The sequence below is a fragment of the Vigna radiata genome, chromosome 1 (assembly GCF_000741045.1).
Source record: "Vigna radiata var. radiata cultivar VC1973A chromosome 1, Vradiata_ver6, whole genome shotgun sequence".
Taxonomy (NCBI): domain Eukaryota; kingdom Viridiplantae; phylum Streptophyta; class Magnoliopsida; order Fabales; family Fabaceae; genus Vigna; species Vigna radiata.
In genome coordinates this window covers 5516179-5534975 of record NC_028351.1, presented here as the reverse complement: position 1 = coordinate 5534975, position 18797 = coordinate 5516179, and the positions used below count along the sequence as shown (strand labels likewise).

Here is an 18797-nt window from a genome sequence, read left to right as displayed (position 1 = left end):
AAATGTGAATAAATATTCTACTCAACGTCCATCACCATGCTTATTCATTGCCAACAACATGCTTTCACAGTGTTCACTTCCTCAATTTACTAAAAGTAAAATAAATTTATTTTTTCTTAGATAAAATAAATTTAGGAATGAATCTAAACCTCATCTTATATTATTTATTGACACGGCACATTATTAAAAATTTAATAATATATTTAAATAATATATAATTAAAGTTTAAGGTGAGAAATTTTGATATGATAAAACAATATCTTATAAAATTGATAAAACAAAAAGACATTATATATATTATTAATAAGTTTTTTTTGTTAAATAAATAAGTAACCATAATACTAAAGATATATAGAATAATTTAGAGTTTTTGGAAATTCATACGTTGAATAATTATTAAATGTTAAAAAAGATTATATTGCAACATTAACATTTTTTATTAAGATCCACTAATGTCTACCTCTCATATGCTCATATGCTCGTATCAATAGAGTGATAATAATAAATAAATAAATAAAATACAATAAACAAAACAATATGATAAGCTAGTATATAAATTATTTAAATTACATTCATTATAAACTAGGTATATATAATGTACAATAAATCATATGTATTTAAAAAATAGTGACACTAGACTCAATTACTCGAATACATACCTTTGACACTAGACTTCACTGTTGACATTCAGTTGCAGTAGTATTTATGTTTTACAAAGCCATAAACAAAGGATATCACTCAAAAGATTAATCATTTTTGTGCCTATGACCAAATGGTCCGGTGGTTATAATCTTATGTTATTCTTTGTCGTCAACCATTATTCTTTATAAATTGAATGATTAGTAAAATGTCATGATATCTCATTATTAACTTCCAATATATCAATCCATACATTAAGATCATAACTGTAAAGAATTTATTCTTTAAAGTCTTTCAACACCATTACCATACATGTCAACAGCCATATCATCTCCTTAATCAAACACAACACAAACATACATAAAGTTTATTGTAAATCTATCTCAAGCAACAAAAGAAAAAAACATATTCAACATACTTGTTATCTTGATGTCGCTTAGCGTCATATTAATTGACAACAAATGAATTTTGTAATTTTAAGTGAATTTTGACCTGACCAGTTGCTCAAATTGATACTTGTTACTTAGTGCATTGATCCAAAAGAGTTGTAAACATGAAAACTTGTATTAATTTACTCAAATACTAATATTCTAAATTCTCTTAATCACACATACTTTAGCAAAAAACTCATGAACCAATCGTTCAATTTAAAACAATCATACACACTAATGAAATTCATCAACATGCAAAACATCAAATTATCAAACTCATGCACACAAAATCAACCAGCTTCCATTACTTGACTTAACCATTCACAAGACCTTAACTAGCATAATGCCTTTCAAACTTGCAAATGATCTATTTAGACACAAACATCACAATAATGATTAGTACATATCGTTATGATCATTGATCAAAAGAGACTCATATAAATGAATAAAAAGTTGTATGCAAGTGAAAAAAAACTCAAATGGAACAATATATAAGGAACAAAAAAATCAGAAAAATGGTTAAAACTAAACTTACACGAATAAAAAACCTGATTGATCAAATAATGAGGAGTCTGTCACAAATATCACTCATAAGCTATCAGTTCTTCATTAATATGAATAGATAGAAAAAACTTTGAAAAATCTAAAAAATAATTTTTAAAAAAACTATATATTTTAAAATAATGAAATTTGTTTATAACAAAACTATTTATATTAAAACTTTTTAATATAAAATAATTGAGTTTCATAGTTTTTAAACCTTCAAAGACAGGTGTCAATTTTTATAAAAAATAAGTTATTATTATATTTGTTCAGTTAATTTTTATGACAAATCCATTATAATTATATCAATGTAATTAAAATTATAGTTTGGGTTATATGTTTTTATAATTAATGAAGTATTTATATTTTGATATTTTACAGCTAAAGTTATTATTTTGAAGAAATTTATGAGAAGCATGGTGGTGGGTGGGTGTGTAATTTGGTAGTGGCACAAAATTACAAACATGACATTGTCCCTACGTTGTGGTCGCAATGGTGGAAGAAACATTGATGTAACACTAACACATGCCTGATTTGGTTTGCGTAGGATCCACCATACAGTGAACGTTCTTTGGTACTCCACCACTACTACACACTTCACACTATCCTTAATTACGTGAATTATCCAAATGATTTCTAGCTTAAAATTTAATTATGAAAATATTCATAAATACTAAAAATGTGTAGTAATATATTATATATATTTAGAGAGAGAATAAAAGTGATAAGTTTATAGGTATGAATAATGGACATGACTATACAGATGAATTTTATTATAATATTCTTTTTATAAAATTTCGGCCATATTTTTACGTCTATATCTATGAAACGGATATATATTTTTTTCACATCCAAACTTTTACTGCATAATAAATATATATGTAATTGTTGTCAAATTTATATTATTTTAATATAAATTAATCAATTTTATAAAAATAAAATAAAAATCACGACATGATATTATTAAATATTTAATATCAAAATTGCATATCCTTGTTTTTTCATATATTATAATTGTATGAATTTTAAATTAAAATATTAGATAATAATTGAATAAAAGTGAAAAAAGTTATATAAAATATTACGTAATTATACATAGATAAATTTTAATGACAACAAAAATATTTATTAATTTTGAAAACATTAAATAAACAAATTTAATAAAATTTAAAAATATATTTTAAAATGTATAAATAATTATTCATGTTTAAACATATTTAAATTACAACAATAAAATTACACGAGAATATTTAAAAATAAAGATAATTATATAAAAAAAATCAAATCGGTATTTTATGTTATAAAAACAAACAATAAATAAAAATATTAAATGTTTGTTAGAAAGTATTTGATACAATATTATATAAAATCGTAAAAGAAACATGTATATTTAAGGATAGAGTAAAAGAAAATTTTCTTATACTTCAAAACAAACTTTTTAGATATTAATCTTGTTGAATAATTGAGAGATAATAAAAAAATATTTTAATAAAACAAAATTTTTTCAAGTAAAACAAAATTTAGACGATAAAAAAGATATATATTTTTATATTAAGTAGTAAATAAAAAGTTTATATTATTAAACATTTATTTTATTAAATACTTCTTTATTAACAATAAATAAAAATATTAAAATAAGAAAAAAAAATAAGGATTATGAACTTTCGCTTCCACTCTCATTTGTAAGTCTGAATATAAAGTATGTGTGTGCAGTGAAACAAATTTTTCACATTAATTTTTCACATTAATGATTTTTCACATTAATAATTAGAGAAAATGCAATTAGAAAAAACAAGTGGAAATAAGACAAAAAGTTAGGAGCTATTTGAATTTAATAAAACTCATAAAAAGTAATATAATTCAATTTTAATTTATAAAAATATTTTTTCATCTAACCATGCCAATAGAAAATAAAAACCAAGAGTTGACACTACAAATTAAATTAAACTGCACTTTGTTATTTATCATTCCTACAATTTTTTAAATAATAATAATAATGAAAAATATTGAAATGCGCCGTCAAGTCAAAGATTATGCAAAGGAAATAATACTAAGAAAAATTTGTGTCTTGGTCTGTCGAAATCCGATTCCTTTTACAATGTGATGACAGCCAAAATCCAGCTGTTTAGGACCCACCATCCATTTTTCTCTTATGGTATTTATAATATGCTAATAAATATCTACATTAATTTTTATTTATTATATCACTTCAAACAAATTCCAATTAAGTTATTTTCTTTAAAATATTAAATGCTTACTAATTATCCTTTTTTGACACTTTAATCAATGTGGTGTATTTGATTTTAAGCCTGGAAAAAAAAAATTGAAAATGACTTTCATTTGATATAAATGAAAATGCAACTAGTATACAATTTTTGAAATAAAATATTTTTTCTTTTTTTTTATAATAAATACGCTATTCTTCTGTATTAAGTTGTGAAATATAATTTTCAACAATCCCAAAATTGTAATTTGATATTAAAAACTTTTCTCCTTAACTGCTTTAGACTTATTTTTAATTATGGTATTAATACGAATTATTGATATGGTGGAATATATACAATGTGTAATATCATGAATAACCTTTGACCCACATTCTCTATGAATAATTATTAGTTGAAACTAATTTCCTAATTAGCAGCAAATTTGCTTTGTTTTAGTTTGGTTTATTCATTAATTTGACTATCTGATGTTTCTATGACGTGATTTCAGAGGGAAAATTTCCATCTTAGAAGTATTAGGTCAGGATTCATATGAACATGTTCAAAAGGTTAATCATTGTTCAATATAACATTGGGTTGACCTATAAATAACAACAATGAAAAATGATTCTAAACTTTTCCTATATTTTCCTCCATTTAGTCAAAAAAATTCGTACACTAATTACATATTAAAAAATAAAAAATAAAAATACTAAGGTTATAAAAAGAAACTTATGAAACGGATTATATTTTTAACCTATATGATTCAGTTTTAATGGACCAACGTTAAAATAAACCATAAAGTAACTGACCAAATTTATTTTTTGGCACCTTACGTATTATCACAAATCATGCATGTTAGCATGATCAATGCTGTATAAAGGACAAATGAAAGAAAAAAAAAAAAAAAAACTATTTTTCACATGATACTTACGATGAAGACAATGTCGTACATACTCATCTAGCTGTTTGAGGTGTCAACATGCAAATTAAGAACATAATTAAGTATTTCTCTATGTACTTTTTCTCATCTGATGTTCATTACTGCATTTAAAAGTTGATTAATTAACCTTTAAATTTTAATAGAATGTGGATTTATTAAAAAAAAAAGTCAATATACTTTTCTAAATACTATTTCTTTATATAGTATACATTATCTGTTATCAGTAAAATTTATTTAGTAAATAAAAATGAGATGAATTTTTTTTAATTTTGTAATAAATATTCGGAGGCAAGTTTTAGAACCGAAAAAGAAAAAATGTATTTTCCAGCTATAAATTGGCACCATCACATATCTCGCCATGCGTCATCGTGTTCGCGTAAACACCCAAGAAAACAAAAAAGCTCACAGACCACACTCTAATGAAACAGAACCAGAGAGAGAGAGAAAGCAGTGAAATTGTAACATAACACAACATCATTGTCTTCTCCTCGTACACAGCAACAGCTACTACATACATGTCTTGGAAAACCCATTGACGTTTGAAGAGGTCGTTCAGTTTCACTTTCGGTTTCATCGCGGTAACAATGGATCCTTGCCCCTTCGTGCGTCTTATGGTAGACTCTCTCGCTCTAAACCTTCCCTCCGCCACCAAAGCCCCACCAATCTCCGGCGTCCACCCTTCCACCACCCCATGCTTCTGCAAAATCCGAACCACCAACTTCCCCTCCCAAACCGCGCTTCTCCCTCTCTCTCCCTCTTCCTCCTCCGCTCCCGACGCCGTCACAGCCGCCCCCGGCTTCCACCTAGACTCCGCAACCCTCAGCCGTCCCATCTCCCTCCGTGTCGCCGTCTACTCCGGCAGCACAGCCCGTGCCTGCGGCGTCTCCGCCGCCAAGCTCCTCGGCCGCCTCACCCTCACCCTCGACCTCACTTCCGCTCGAGACCGCCCCATCACCTTCCACAGCGGCTGGCTCAGCCTCCGCAGGAACAAAACCGGCTCCGAACCCAACCGAAAGCCCTCGACTCGGCTCCACATGGTGGTCCGGTCTGAACCGGATCCGCGGTTCGTGTTCCAGTTCGGGGGCGAACCGGAGTGTAGTCCGGTGGTTTTCCAGATTCAAGAGAATAATATCAGACAGCCTGTCTTCAGTTGTAAGTTCAGCGCTGATCGTAACTCAAGATCGAGGTGAGTGTGTCAGCGATTTTTCTTCTTCTATTTTTTTATAATAATAATAAATTAATAATAATAATAATAATAATAATAATAATATGGTGCATTTTAGTTTTCAATCTCTTCTGCTATTATGTGCTATATTTTAGTTTTCAACCAACCACTCTAACACACACACTTCATCTTTCTCACCTTTTTCCATTTACATATTTTAAAAATTAAATATATTTATAATTTCCTCGGAGTTTTTGGCAAAGAGAAATAGAGGTTACAGGTTAAACATGTGAAATAAAAAAAAATTGTTACAGTTTTTTCTTTCTTCTTCATATTTTGATGTTAACCAAACTTATTTATATAATTTGTATTTTTGAGGTTGTTCTTCAATTAAAGTTCAATCATACTGAACTTTATTAAAAACTTTTATCATAAAGTTCAATTTTTAATTGAAAAGAAAAACAAAAAGTACTCGAGAGACCGGACATAATTAAGTTATGGCCGATTTAGATTCTCGTTTAAGCTTCATTACCATGTTGTAACTTTATGGATTTTTAATGTGCTTTAAAATTTAGATTTAATAACTGAAATTGTAACTGTTTTGGGATGTAAAAGTGTATATATTTTGTTTAATTTAATTATTTGGCATTCTATGGTTTAGGATTTTTTTATATATATCCATATTAATATCACGATGGCTTGTGTTTTTTTTATTATTAGTAAATATTGAAAAAAATATATATATATAAAAACATTAACAATGAAGATTAGTTTAGTAAATTGTTAATATAATTTTCAAAAAGTCAACTAAACTAACTGCTTACGCTTTAGTCCCAAAAATAAAGAATTTAGATTTTTCATTGGTTTTTCCTGAGTTGTTTTTCTGCTGAGTTTTAAAATATATTGATGAACAATATAGTCAATATATTTTAAAAAATCAATATTTAGTCCCAAAAGTAAATAATTTAAATTCTCTATTAAGTTTTTCTGAGTTGTTTTTCTGTTTAGTTTTAAAATATATTTATGAACACTAATTTTAATGTTTTAAAATGTATTAAAAATATTTTTAAAATATTAACTTTAATGTAATTTTAATGCAACACCAACAAAACCAGCACAGAATCTGAGAAATAGAGATCTAATAATGGAATAATGGGGTGACATGGGAATCACATTGGTAAGGGAAAAAAAATTTGTGATCAATTCATTTTAAATATTTTTTAAATATAAATTTTAATAGACCAATAAAATATTACACGTTTCAAAAAAGTTATAAAAAAAAGTTATAAAAAAGTATGTCAAAATAGGAAAGTTTTGTGATGCAAGGATTATTGATGTGGGTTGGCAAAGTTATGAGAGGTGGGGCTAATATGTTTGGTTAATTATAGTAATGAATTAAGGTGAGGTTAGGCATCTGGACTGGCTGGTTTGTCCATATCCATGGAGTTTCTACCAAACCACATTACCATATTTTTAGTCTTACACATTTTTATCTTGTAAATTGAAGAAAAAGGTAAAAAATAAGAAAGGATAAAAGTGTTGCATCTCTTGTCTTCCTTACCTTTCTTCTTTCTTTCACTTTATCCTCAAGCTAGAATTAACTAAAATGTTTGACAAGTTTAAATTAAGTTTTCCCTGCATGTGCCTGTAGTATATATCTGGCTGCATATACAGCCAAGGGCCATGTTTGGTCAAACAGACAGCAGAGATTTTTCAAACTGCGAAACTAAACAGCCGTGGATTCCCTCCCATGTGCCACTGATCTGCCTGCAGTCTCAATATCTCATAATTTAGTATCCTACCACGTTTGACAGTTTTATTACGTTGTTTCTTGTCTTACTAAATTTATTATGTTTTTCGGTTTAATTATACTTCTTACTTAGTCATGAACAGTATTCGTATCTGATATTGATGCCACAAGATATTGTGCTTATAAACTATTCAAATGTTTAGAAAAGTAATGAAAATTTAACTAGATTACACATGATATGATATGTATAAACATGTGCAATATAAAAATATAAAAAATATGAAAACAAGATACATTAAATGTTTTGTTTCTTATTACTGTTGGAAATTCAGGTCTCTACCTTCAGATTTTGGGAAGAATCTGAGTAGATGGAGGAGAACCTTGAAGGGTGTTAGAGAGCGTCATGGGAGGGAGAGAAAGGGTTGGATGGTGATGATCCATGATCTCTCTGGCTCACCGGTTGCTGCTGCTTCCATGATCACCCCGTTTGTTCCTTCTCCTGGTTCAGATAGAGTTTCAAGATCAAACCCAGGTGCATGGCTGATTCTGCGGCCGAATGGTGGCTCGGTGAGTAGCTGGAAACCATGGGGTCGGCTAGAAGCATGGCGAGAGAGAGGTCCCGTAGATGGCTTGGGCTACAAGTTCGAGCTTGTTGCTGAGAATGGACCCGTGAATGGCATACCTATCGCTGAGGCTACAATGAATGTGAAAAAGGGTGGCCAATTCTGCATTGACTACAAAGTGATGAAGGATTCAGGGTTGAGTTCAAGGTTACCAGGAAAAGGGTTTGTGATGGGTTCTACTGTTGAAGGTGAAGGCAAAGTGAGCAAACCTCTGGTGCAAGTTGGAGCACAGCACGTGACGTGCATGGCTGATGCTGCTTTGTTCATTGCAGTCTCTGCTGCCATTGATCTTAGCATGGATGCATGCCAGCTCTTTTCGCATAAACTCAGGAAAGAGCTTTGTCATGAAGAACATGTTTCTTTTCCCTAGTCAAACATTAAACATTGTTCCTTAAATTATGTGGTACCATCTGCTGCAGTGATAGCCAATGTGAAAACTTTGGTTTGAGCTTGCCATTAATCAATCACGTACTTGCAGCTTGGACCGATTCTTGTTTTTGTCGTGGTTGGGTTTTCTGAACAGTAAAAATTAGGTGATTTTAGCAGCATTTTTTGCACCGAGCTGTACAGACAAACAAACAGCAGGCAAATGTCTGCTTATATATTCAAATTTTTATTTGTTTATTCAAATAGTATTGTTTTCTGTATGTATATATTTGTGTAGGATTGAGAGAATAAAACAAATTTACGTTTAAATTTATTTTGTTACTCAAAAATAGTTTTTCTATCGTTATCAATATCTTTATTCATTTAATTATTATACTTAATCATAAGTATGGATGGATCAGTCGTGGATACTAACCTTATGCTTTATACCATACAAGTATTATTAATATTTATTTTTTAAATCAGTTCTTTGAAACTTATGCTAACATTATTGATAAAATAACTCATTTAATTACCTCTAATTCAATCATATTAAATAATAAATTCAACATTTTACATCTAAAATTTTAGTAAAACTTTAAAAAGAATGTATATATCAAACACACTTTAAAATTTAAATTAACAAGTTTTTTTAATCCAATTAGATTTAATTTTGATGAGGGATTAAGTTGCAAAAACTGAAAAAAGTAATCCTAGTTCATGTGTTTGTTTTCTGCAAAAGTTTATTTTTAAATAAAATATAATTTTAGAAAGTTAAAAAAAAAAAAATAGGATGAGGTTTTTATAAGCCCATAAAACTCAGCCCGATGCGAACGAAGGGGAATTATAGTTCCATTCAGTTGCATTTTAAAAACCAATTTTTTCTTTCTCCCTTTTATTTTATATATAGAAAAAGGAAAAAGAAAGTAGTCGCCGGCTACCGGATCCCTTCAGCGGCCTATCTGTTTTCCGGTGATGGATTCCGGCGTGTGGCTGCTGTCCCTGCTGGTGGCCCTCTCAACGGTCAGCCACATTCGGTCGGAGCCGATGCTGAGGTTGCCGTCGGAGAAGGCAATCTCGAGCGATTACTGCGACAGCTGGAGGCTGGCGGTGGAGACGAACAACGCGGGGGCGTGGGAGCGCGTGCCGGTGAATTGCGTGGATTTCGTGGCCGAGTACATGACCGGAGAGCGGTACCGGAGGGACTGCGAAGTTGTTGGGAATTTGTCGTTGGCGTTCGCGAGGAGCGTGAGAATGGTCGGAGACGGAAGAGACGCGTGGGTGTTCGACATCGACGAGACGCTCCTCTCCAACGTGCCTTACTATCAACAAATTGGATTCGGGTAAGCGATGATTATGCTGATTGGGTTTAGATTTTTGCGTTTTGTAGCCCTAGGATTTTGATTGGAATTTGTTTGTCCTGAACCTCATTAGGCTCCAAATGCTTGCTAACCATTGTTGAAACAATTTCTCGTATAGTAATTATTGAATACAAATACAAAGCTGCTTTATAGGATACTTTTCTAGAGAAAACAGTACATTTTCTAAGCTACTCTTTTAAATAACTTTTTCATGAAATAATGGTACAAAAGGTTAAATTGCATCTACTGTAGTCACTATGGATGATCTGTCCAATTGACACGTATGAAAGAACCAATGTTGGATCTCTGGCCTTTCACGTGAGCATTAGTTGTTGAAGGTCTATAGAATGTCCATAAGGCTAAATTGCATCTACTGTAGTCACTATGGATGATCTGTCCAATTGACACGTATGAAAGAACCAATGTTGGATCTCTGGCCATTCACGTGAACATTAGTTGTTGAAGGTCTATAGAATGTCCATTTTTATGAAATCTTAGACTTACAAAAAACATGTTTATTAAAATAAGAGCTCGTTATTGTAAAAAATTAGAGTTACAAATTCGGACTGAACTGTCATAATATCCAAATTTATGTCATGGGTTGAAAGTTCTGCATGAATTTTCTTTTAAGTTTTTTTACCAGAAGCAAGAAAAAGACAAAGGGGATGGGTTGTGTGATGTTTATCTTGAATGGGTAGGTCAATGACATGAAAAAGATGCAGGGGTAGCTCAAAGTATAATGCAATGCCATTGTTATACGCTTATATGCTAAGCTATAATTGTTTTAGTCTTTGGTAGTACAATTCTTATGCCCTGTTCAAAGTAATTATAATATAAATAGCATTAGCCTACCCAAAAAATATATAAATTCATTTATTATATTTAAATTGTTCCATTTTGCCGAAAGAAAATGGTTTACTAGATAAAAAAATTGTTTGAGGCTTAATTATTTGATCAAATAGTTTAGATGGATGATCATTGTATTTAATAAGTTTTTATTATCTAATTATTTATGTGCAAGTCACTTTTATACTTGGAGTAGAAACAAGATTAAATTGATGTATATAATTATGGTCAAGCGTATGTTTGGATTACAATTTGTATAATACATATTTGGATTATAATTTGATCTTATGTTTGGGTTAAAATTAAGTTTGTAAACCAAGTTTACAAGATTAACCCAAGTCTCACTTCTATTAAACTGAGATTTAAGGCAAAATTTTAATGTACAAACATACTTTTAAGACTAACCAGATATTTTTCAAAGTTGATTTTCCTTTCTAAACTGAATTTGGAAAAATCCAAACTTAAAACCACATAGGCTAAATTGTTTTCATGTCATATTTAAAAAAAGAAATATTTAAAAACAAGTGCTTATTTTATTAAATAGCTGCAAATAAACTTTTTCAAATGTATCTTTTCTTATCATTGATGTTCCAGAGAGAATCTTTAGTTGAGAAGTTGCTTTTGGGTGAAAGTTTTGATGGGAGTTAAAAGTGCTGGATGTATAACACTCGATGTAACTAGCCTTTAGGAAAAGGAAATCTGAACTGTTTCGAAGATGGGTTTCTACAACTGTAATTGTCAAGGATTCTGTTATTTTTACGAATTGAAAAGTTGCCTAAAGTTAAAGAATAACTGAAACTAGGAAGGGCACTTTATCAATTATCAATGGCTCTCGGTCCTATGTCTTGGAATTGGGGGGATTAATGAATAGATGCAATGTGGTTCGGAAGTTAATTTTAGCCAAAAGACTCGTGTTCTTTCTTTCAATTAAAAAACGAGTGAACACTGAAATCTGTCAGTGATTTTCTTAACCCATGGCAGTTGCTTGTCAGAATTTCTTTGTTGAAGTTGATTATGGGCTTTTGTTTTAAACTGCAGATTTGATATCTTCAACGAGACTTCCTTTGATACTTGGGTGCACTCGGCTGCTGCCCCAGCTTTGGCAGCCAATTTAATTTTGTATAACGAGCTTAAGGAATTGGGGTTCAAGATATTTCTCTTAACTGGGAGGAGTGAGTATCAAAGGAATGACACGGAGACAAACCTTCTGCTTTCAGGGTACAGAAATTGGGAGAGACTTATCTTAAGGTACATAAATTACTGGTTCTTGGAAATATGTATCTTATTTTATTGAATAAGTTCCAACTGAAACTCTTTGTTAACGAAACAGAGGGTCTTCTGATAAAGGCAAACCTGCCATTAGTTACAAGTCTGAGAAGAGAGAAGAGGTGGAGAACGAAGGCTACATGATTCATGGAAGCTCTGGGGATCAGTGGAGTGATTTGTGGGGTTATGCAGTAGCCGCACGGTCTTTCAAACTTCCAAACCCAATGTATTATATTCCATAGCAATGTCTTCTCAGAAATCTGTATTATTTTTTACGATTCCCAGTTTTAGTTCCCTGCCGTGATTTTTTCATGGTAATGTAATGCTTATTGTCTGTTGCAACATGGTAATTTAAAAACTGAGGAATGATTATTTTTCATTTCATTGTACAACAATGGTGCTGCAGTTTGAGTCCAGAATCTCTAACCAATTATTTAAACCTCTAACTAGATCGACATCAGGGTGTTTTTTAGGAATGATTTTAAATCATTTTAAAACAACAGTTTCATAATAATTTCCTCTCTAAACCAAAAAAATTAGAAGTCTTGATATTAAATATTAAGATATTAAATTGTACTATTGGGGCCGATAGGATTAGGTCACTAAGAAGGAACGACTAGTTGAATAATTTGATGTCTACACGTCATGGAGGACGGTTTCCGGAAAATAATTATTCGTAAACATTACTTCTAATTAAGATTATTGATAAAAAAGTAAGTGATTGTATTTATTGTAAATTTAAAATTTTACACAAAGAGAGATTTTGATTAAAAACGTTGAGAAATACTTAAACGAACTTGAAGTAAAGTGTGAAAATATCTTTAATCACGGATTCTATATCTGAAACATTTTTATTTGATATCTTTTCACTAAATATTAAAAAAAATTGATAAAAAAAAGCACATATCAAAACTTAATTTTACTTTATTTTTGTGTTTTAGTTAGCAGGTTTCACCAAATAGCACTAAATATTTTAAACTTGTGAGGGTGTTTAAACAACGGCATCTCTAATGTGCAATCTATGCAGTATGCATATTTATTGGTGCATTAATACCTATCTAATAATTTGTATATCTTGAAGTATGAGCAAGCCACAATGGCAATCTCATGCAATATCATCACTTGTATTATTGAAGTTGAATTTGGACAAGAGCAGCTTTCCAAGTAATTTAGATATAACCTTTTGATGTAACCTAGTGCATTACAGTGGTGTGAAATTTATCTGTTTAGAAGCTATCAAGTAGGGTCTTGTCGAATGTGGTTAGTGAAGTTGTTGACGGAATAATTGAAGAACCCGTGATAAAGCAGTACAAAATAAAGTAGCTAAAATCAAGCAAACATGTCACGGGAAACATAAACTAAGCTATCCATCTTTGATGATGCGGGTGAAGGTAGATAGATAGAGTAGATATTAGAAGCATCCCAAATAAATTTCCATTAATTACGAATATGCACAAGGAATCTTTTAAGAAGTAAATTAGCAGAATGTGAATGAAGATTGGTAGCAGTAATTAATGGAACAGCTATGACCAACCTGTTATGTAACTAATAATGCGATTACCATCAAGGAGATGGTGAAATGGGATGAATGTGCTTAGAATTACTTACAGCCATTGAACCACAAACAAGAGGCCTTGGTGTGGGGATTCTGAGACAACTAAGGCTACCACCTGGGATGACAGAGCATTCAGGTTGAGGTCTCTGCATGTCCCTCCCAGGAATGCAGTTTAGGGAGAAATCAAAACCCACATTCCTAAAGAAAAGCCTTGAGCATTGTTGGCTGAACCCGGAAAAGAAATTGTAAGCAACAGTTAGATTTGCAAGACTTCTCAAAGAGCATACTACGTCTGATAACTCCCCAGAGAGCTTGTTATGAGCCAAGTTCAGAACTTCTATGTCTTGAAGGCATGACAGTGTGTCTGGCAAATGACCCATAAGTGAGTTGAAGCTCACATCCAGAACTTGCATCTCCGTGAATAGCCCCACTCCCTCAGGGATGCAACCAGTTAACTGGTTATTCAGGAACAGAATCTCCTTTATTTTAGAACCCATGAAGCCCAAACTTGCTGGGATGTTTCCACTCAACTTGTTGTTGGCCAGGTTTATCACCGAGGCTGGGGAGCTACCCAAGTTTTGGGGAATTTCACCTTCAAACTGGTTGTTATTGAGAAATATTGCATCCAGATTCTTGATGAAAAGTTCCTCGGGAAGGGCCCCAGAGAAGTAGTTGAATCTTAGGTCTAAGTAGATGAGGCCAGGCATGTACAAAGTAGCAACAGGGAAAGGACCTGAAAGTTGGTTGTTGCTGAGGTCTAACTCTTCCAGAAAAACCAGGTCTCTGAATGTATCAGGAACAGAACCCGTGAATCTGTTAGTGTTGAGATGGAGAAGAGACAAATCACTGAGTAGAGACAGCTCTTTGACTAGAGTTCCTTTCAGATTTGCATGGTTGAGATCTATGCCTGCAACAACTGGGAATGCTGATGCAACCATTTCGTCTTGAGGATTTGCACAGAAGACTCCTTTGTAAGAACACACATTTGGACCAACCCAACTTTCTAAAATATTAAGAGGGTCCTCAGTGATTGCAGATTTCCAAGCTTGGAGAGCTGTGTAAGCTCCTTCAGGTTTTGGCACTGAAGATCCATGGGGCTCTGGGCTGTTAATCCCTCCTCCAACCCAAACCATTCCACCATTGCCACCCCCATTTCCATTGCCAACACCAACACCAACACCAACGCCTACACCTACACCTACACCAACACCACCACCAACACTGAAGACAGCTTTTGTTGTGTTTGAATGTAGAATGAGGATGAGAAAGGCTAGAATGCAGCTATTCTCCATTTTTAGCTGAAGATGCCAAAATGCTTAATTCAAGAGGATATGATTCTTAACTAAGCTTGCCCAAAACCCAAATAAGGCTGCTACATTGAAGAGAGAGTGGTGGACTGCTGGTGGTGGGGCTGATAATGCTCCCTTTCTTTTTTCCCATTTTCTTTTTAGTTTATGTAATGCGTTTGTTTGAGGCATACCTTTGTACACCTTTTTCTGTACAGATGTTGACTTCTTTGAGTGAAAATTTCTGTGTCAGAACAGTGTGGCGAGGTGAGATGGTCTCACTAATCACTAATTGCCACAACTTTTATAGATCTTATTATTATAGTGGCTGCAGACTAACAAATGATGTTTCAGTGTTGTGGTCTTAATTACAGACTAGAAAATAACAGTAACACTTAATTAGTTAACCATAGGGTAACTTGAATTTAAGATCATTAGTTGAAATAAAATGATCGCATTAATAAGCATTCACATGATACACATAGCATCTAAACAAGATTTTGGCCATTGTAATTTAAGAAAGTTGATGCCATTAGTGAAAATGAAAAGGTGTTTGCCACTTTGTAATCATCTCCAGAAAGGGGCCAAGTTGATATGTACTTGGCATGACTGTGTATGAGCATTAGAGCATGTAACTTAGTTGACACTCTTTCGTCGTTTTGGAAACTCTAAAACATTTAAGAGATTTGATACTGTGCTAACTCATTTTGTACCAAGCAATAAGGAGAAAGACAAAAGGATGAAAAAACACAAGGTACTTTTAAACTAAGTAGCTGGTAGAGGGAATTTAATTTCTGATAAATGGTTGCCAGTTGGTAGCTACTAGCTACCAAATATCCGTGCCTACTCCATTGCTGCATAAGAATTTTTTTAAAACTCTAATTAACTTTCATTTATTCTTAGAATAGCCTTGTTTTTTTTACTAATCAAACTATTCCTAATAGATATAGCTCTTTATTGCAGGAACAAAACAACCCCTTTACTTTCTAGTTCTCAACCTGTCATGATGACATATTAGTCTGTTGAAATAAACAGCCAAATTGAACATTTCCTAACTGAGAAAGTGTAAATCTTGGAGAAAAATTAAAATAATCAAAATGGTATCAGCAAAAGGGGACATTGAATATCATGAGGCATCAGGGTACAGAAACTTTCCCAGCAGTGTGGAGGAATTTTTTGTTTTTAAATGATTCTGTGAGTGAAGTATGCTCCCAGATTTATACTGTACAATGGCAATTTCTAAAGTTCAGCAAAAGTTAGTGACATTCAGTGTTCAGTTCTCTTTTCTAAATGATGAGAACATGCTCCAGCAACCAATCATTAGGCAGAGGAAGTCTGGTTTGAAAACTCTGAGGTGAAAAAGGTAGCGCACGCCATTCTGATTACTAGTCAAAAGCAGCTAGCTTCCAAGTTCTATGGCTGGTCATCAGCATATTCGTTCCAATTATAAAACAAATAAAGGGTAAGATTCCTCTTGTTCAGATCTTCTGCAACACAAGTGGAACTCAATTGAATTTTCAAATCATTGTCACCAGAACTTAAGTATACTTTATAATGGTATAGTATACTTAGATTATTTCAATGTGAGATTTAGACTTACACTTAGATTACTTCAACAAAAACCTAAGATTTGGTCTTGTACTAGGGACCACCGTTCGGGCAAAAGAATATAGCCGGACGGTCGGTTAAGACAAATCAACTCATTGAAGACACCCAGAGAGGGGTCAGTTATCTCACAAGACGGCCGGTAGGAATGAGTAGCGAGGTCCGAACGGTAGCAGGCGAACGGTCTTCATGGCCAAGGTAAGTTCAAGATGATTAGTGTAATCATGTGCTTAAGGTGGTTGGGCTGTAATTGGGCCTCAATTAGGGCAACCTTAATACCAGGCCTATGTCCAACACTATAAATACAGGTCAAAGGTCCCAGGTAGGTAGATTACGCATTTATCTCTGAATCTAAAGACCTAACGGATAACTTAACTAACTTAAGCATCGGATTACCTTTGGCAGGTACCCCCGGACGCAGCGAGTACAAGGAAGAACTGGTGGAGTAAATTAGCAGACGGTCCGAGGAGAAGAAATTGTATAGGTTGGGTAACTCGACCTCGTACCGGAACAGGTCTTAATAATAAATTTTCATTTTTGTATCTTTTAAAGTGTGTTACAGCCAGTCCCTTGATCAAATATAGTACTAGATCTAAGAAAGAATTACCATATTTTAGAAATATAAGAACTAAAGTTCTTGTTTTTAAAATATAAAAATAAAATTAGTTCTTGAAGCCTATAAATTATCAGTACACAATTAATCAAAGAAACTGAGAAAGTGACACAAGACAGACTGTGGTTGAGTAATATGACAGGTCTTACTCAAACTAAGCATTATATAATTCCAAAAATTGTAAAGCTATATGAATCTAAAACTTTGTGAAATGGAAGATGTTATTTATTGCAAAATGCAAATGGGTAAGGCATAATGATATTAGGGAAATCAATGTGTATTCTACAGGCTGCTATCTGTTACATTCTTCACATTCTTAGCTTCTGGCTTTAATTTAGTCAAACACTTTATATTAATGGCTAGTTGCATGTGCTATCATCAATATCAAGTGAATAGTTAGCAGTTAGGTGTGGTGTGGTCACGTGTAATTATTGCAACATGGGTTTGATTTAGGTCCCATCTTCAATTCTTTTGGGTTGTTGCTGCATAAATGTTATGTTCCTTTGCCTTTACTTCTTCATCTATTCTCATCATCAACATATATTGCTGTCTGCATGTACCTTTGTTGGATTAGGACTTGCTCAGAGAAAAATGCTGCATCAAAAAATTTCTTCTCGTTATCAAGTTTGCAAATTTCTAAGTTCAGAAACACTAGCAGAAAAAAACTTGATACAATTAGTCAATTCAGATGATGACTAAGCTTGAACTAATAAGATTAAGGCTTAATTATATTAGTTAATTTTTTTCAAAATATCATTTCTTTCTTAAGATGTTGAAAGTGATTTATTCTTTTGTAAAAATGGTTTAATTTTGTTATTTTTGTTAACAACTTTTAAATCATTAATAGGCGTTCATCTTAGTCAATATTCAATGAGTTATTCAGCATATTTAAAATCATTAACTGCATAATATACATCTATTTTATCCTCTCTCTTTTTTATAGCCTTTTCTTTGATACACTGATATACTTTTTCTTGTCTCTGCATTTTGGGTTTTTCTAGTTCATCTTGTTTCCTAAATCCAAAACATGGCTTTAAGGAGTTAGACATAAGGGTCTTTCTATGGTTTCTTCCTACATCTTGTATCATAAGAGTGTGTAAAAGACAAAAATATCTTAGTTTTTACCATGTTCTTCTGTGTCACTGTCGCAGGGCTACATATTTTTACCTCTCACGCTTTTTTCACATATAAGAGAGCAACATATCACATTACATTCTGTCAGAAATTTCGGATTCTACAGTCAGAAAGCTTTGAATTCCGCAATCCAAAAACTCTTTTTTTCCTTAAAAAGTGACTCCTAAATTATGCAATCTATAATCTAGAAATAAATTCTCAATTTTATTTTTAATAAATAAAGTCATTTTCAGATTTGTAATTATTTTATTTTTATAATAGGTCTCAAATGAATAGAAATTTGTATCATCTTATTATTACTTTTCATATTATTGTGTAATCCCAGATTGAAAAATCAGAAAATTTTATTATAAAATTTGAAAAAGACTTTAAACAAAAAAAAAAATGCAAACCATAGTTTTTCAAACATATGAAAGTGCAGAAAGGAAGTATGGTGGTGCAGAAAGAAATTCCCCAACGTATTGTACTTT

General features: G+C 32.1%; 3 protein-coding genes across 3 annotated transcripts; 2 read left to right on the top strand and 1 right to left on the bottom strand.

Annotated features, from left to right (window-relative positions):
• The first annotated feature begins 5082 nt into the window (after positions 1-5082).
• On the top strand, positions 5083-8925 carry LOC106765408. The gene is made up of 2 exons (XM_014650021.2): positions 5083-5943; positions 8005-8925. The coding sequence occupies exons 1-2, from the start codon at positions 5342-5344 to the stop codon at positions 8663-8665; spliced, it is 1263 nt and encodes a 420-aa protein (XP_014505507.1). The 5' UTR covers positions 5083-5341; the 3' UTR covers positions 8666-8925.
• Positions 8926-9492: 567 nt separating this feature from the next.
• On the top strand, positions 9493-12523 carry LOC106764502 (acid phosphatase 1). The gene is made up of 3 exons (XM_014648784.2): positions 9493-10004; positions 11907-12116; positions 12199-12523. The coding sequence occupies exons 1-3, from the start codon at positions 9637-9639 to the stop codon at positions 12374-12376; spliced, it is 756 nt and encodes a 251-aa protein (XP_014504270.1). The 5' UTR covers positions 9493-9636; the 3' UTR covers positions 12377-12523.
• A 1020-nt stretch (positions 12524-13543) lies between these two features.
• On the bottom strand, positions 13544-15281 carry LOC106764447 (leucine-rich repeat extensin-like protein 4). The gene has a single exon (XM_014648735.2). It carries the CDS (start codon positions 14979-14981, stop codon positions 13698-13700), a length of 1284 nt encoding a protein of 427 aa, XP_014504221.1. The 5' UTR covers positions 14982-15281; the 3' UTR covers positions 13544-13697.
• Between the last annotated feature and the right edge of the window lie 3516 nt (positions 15282-18797).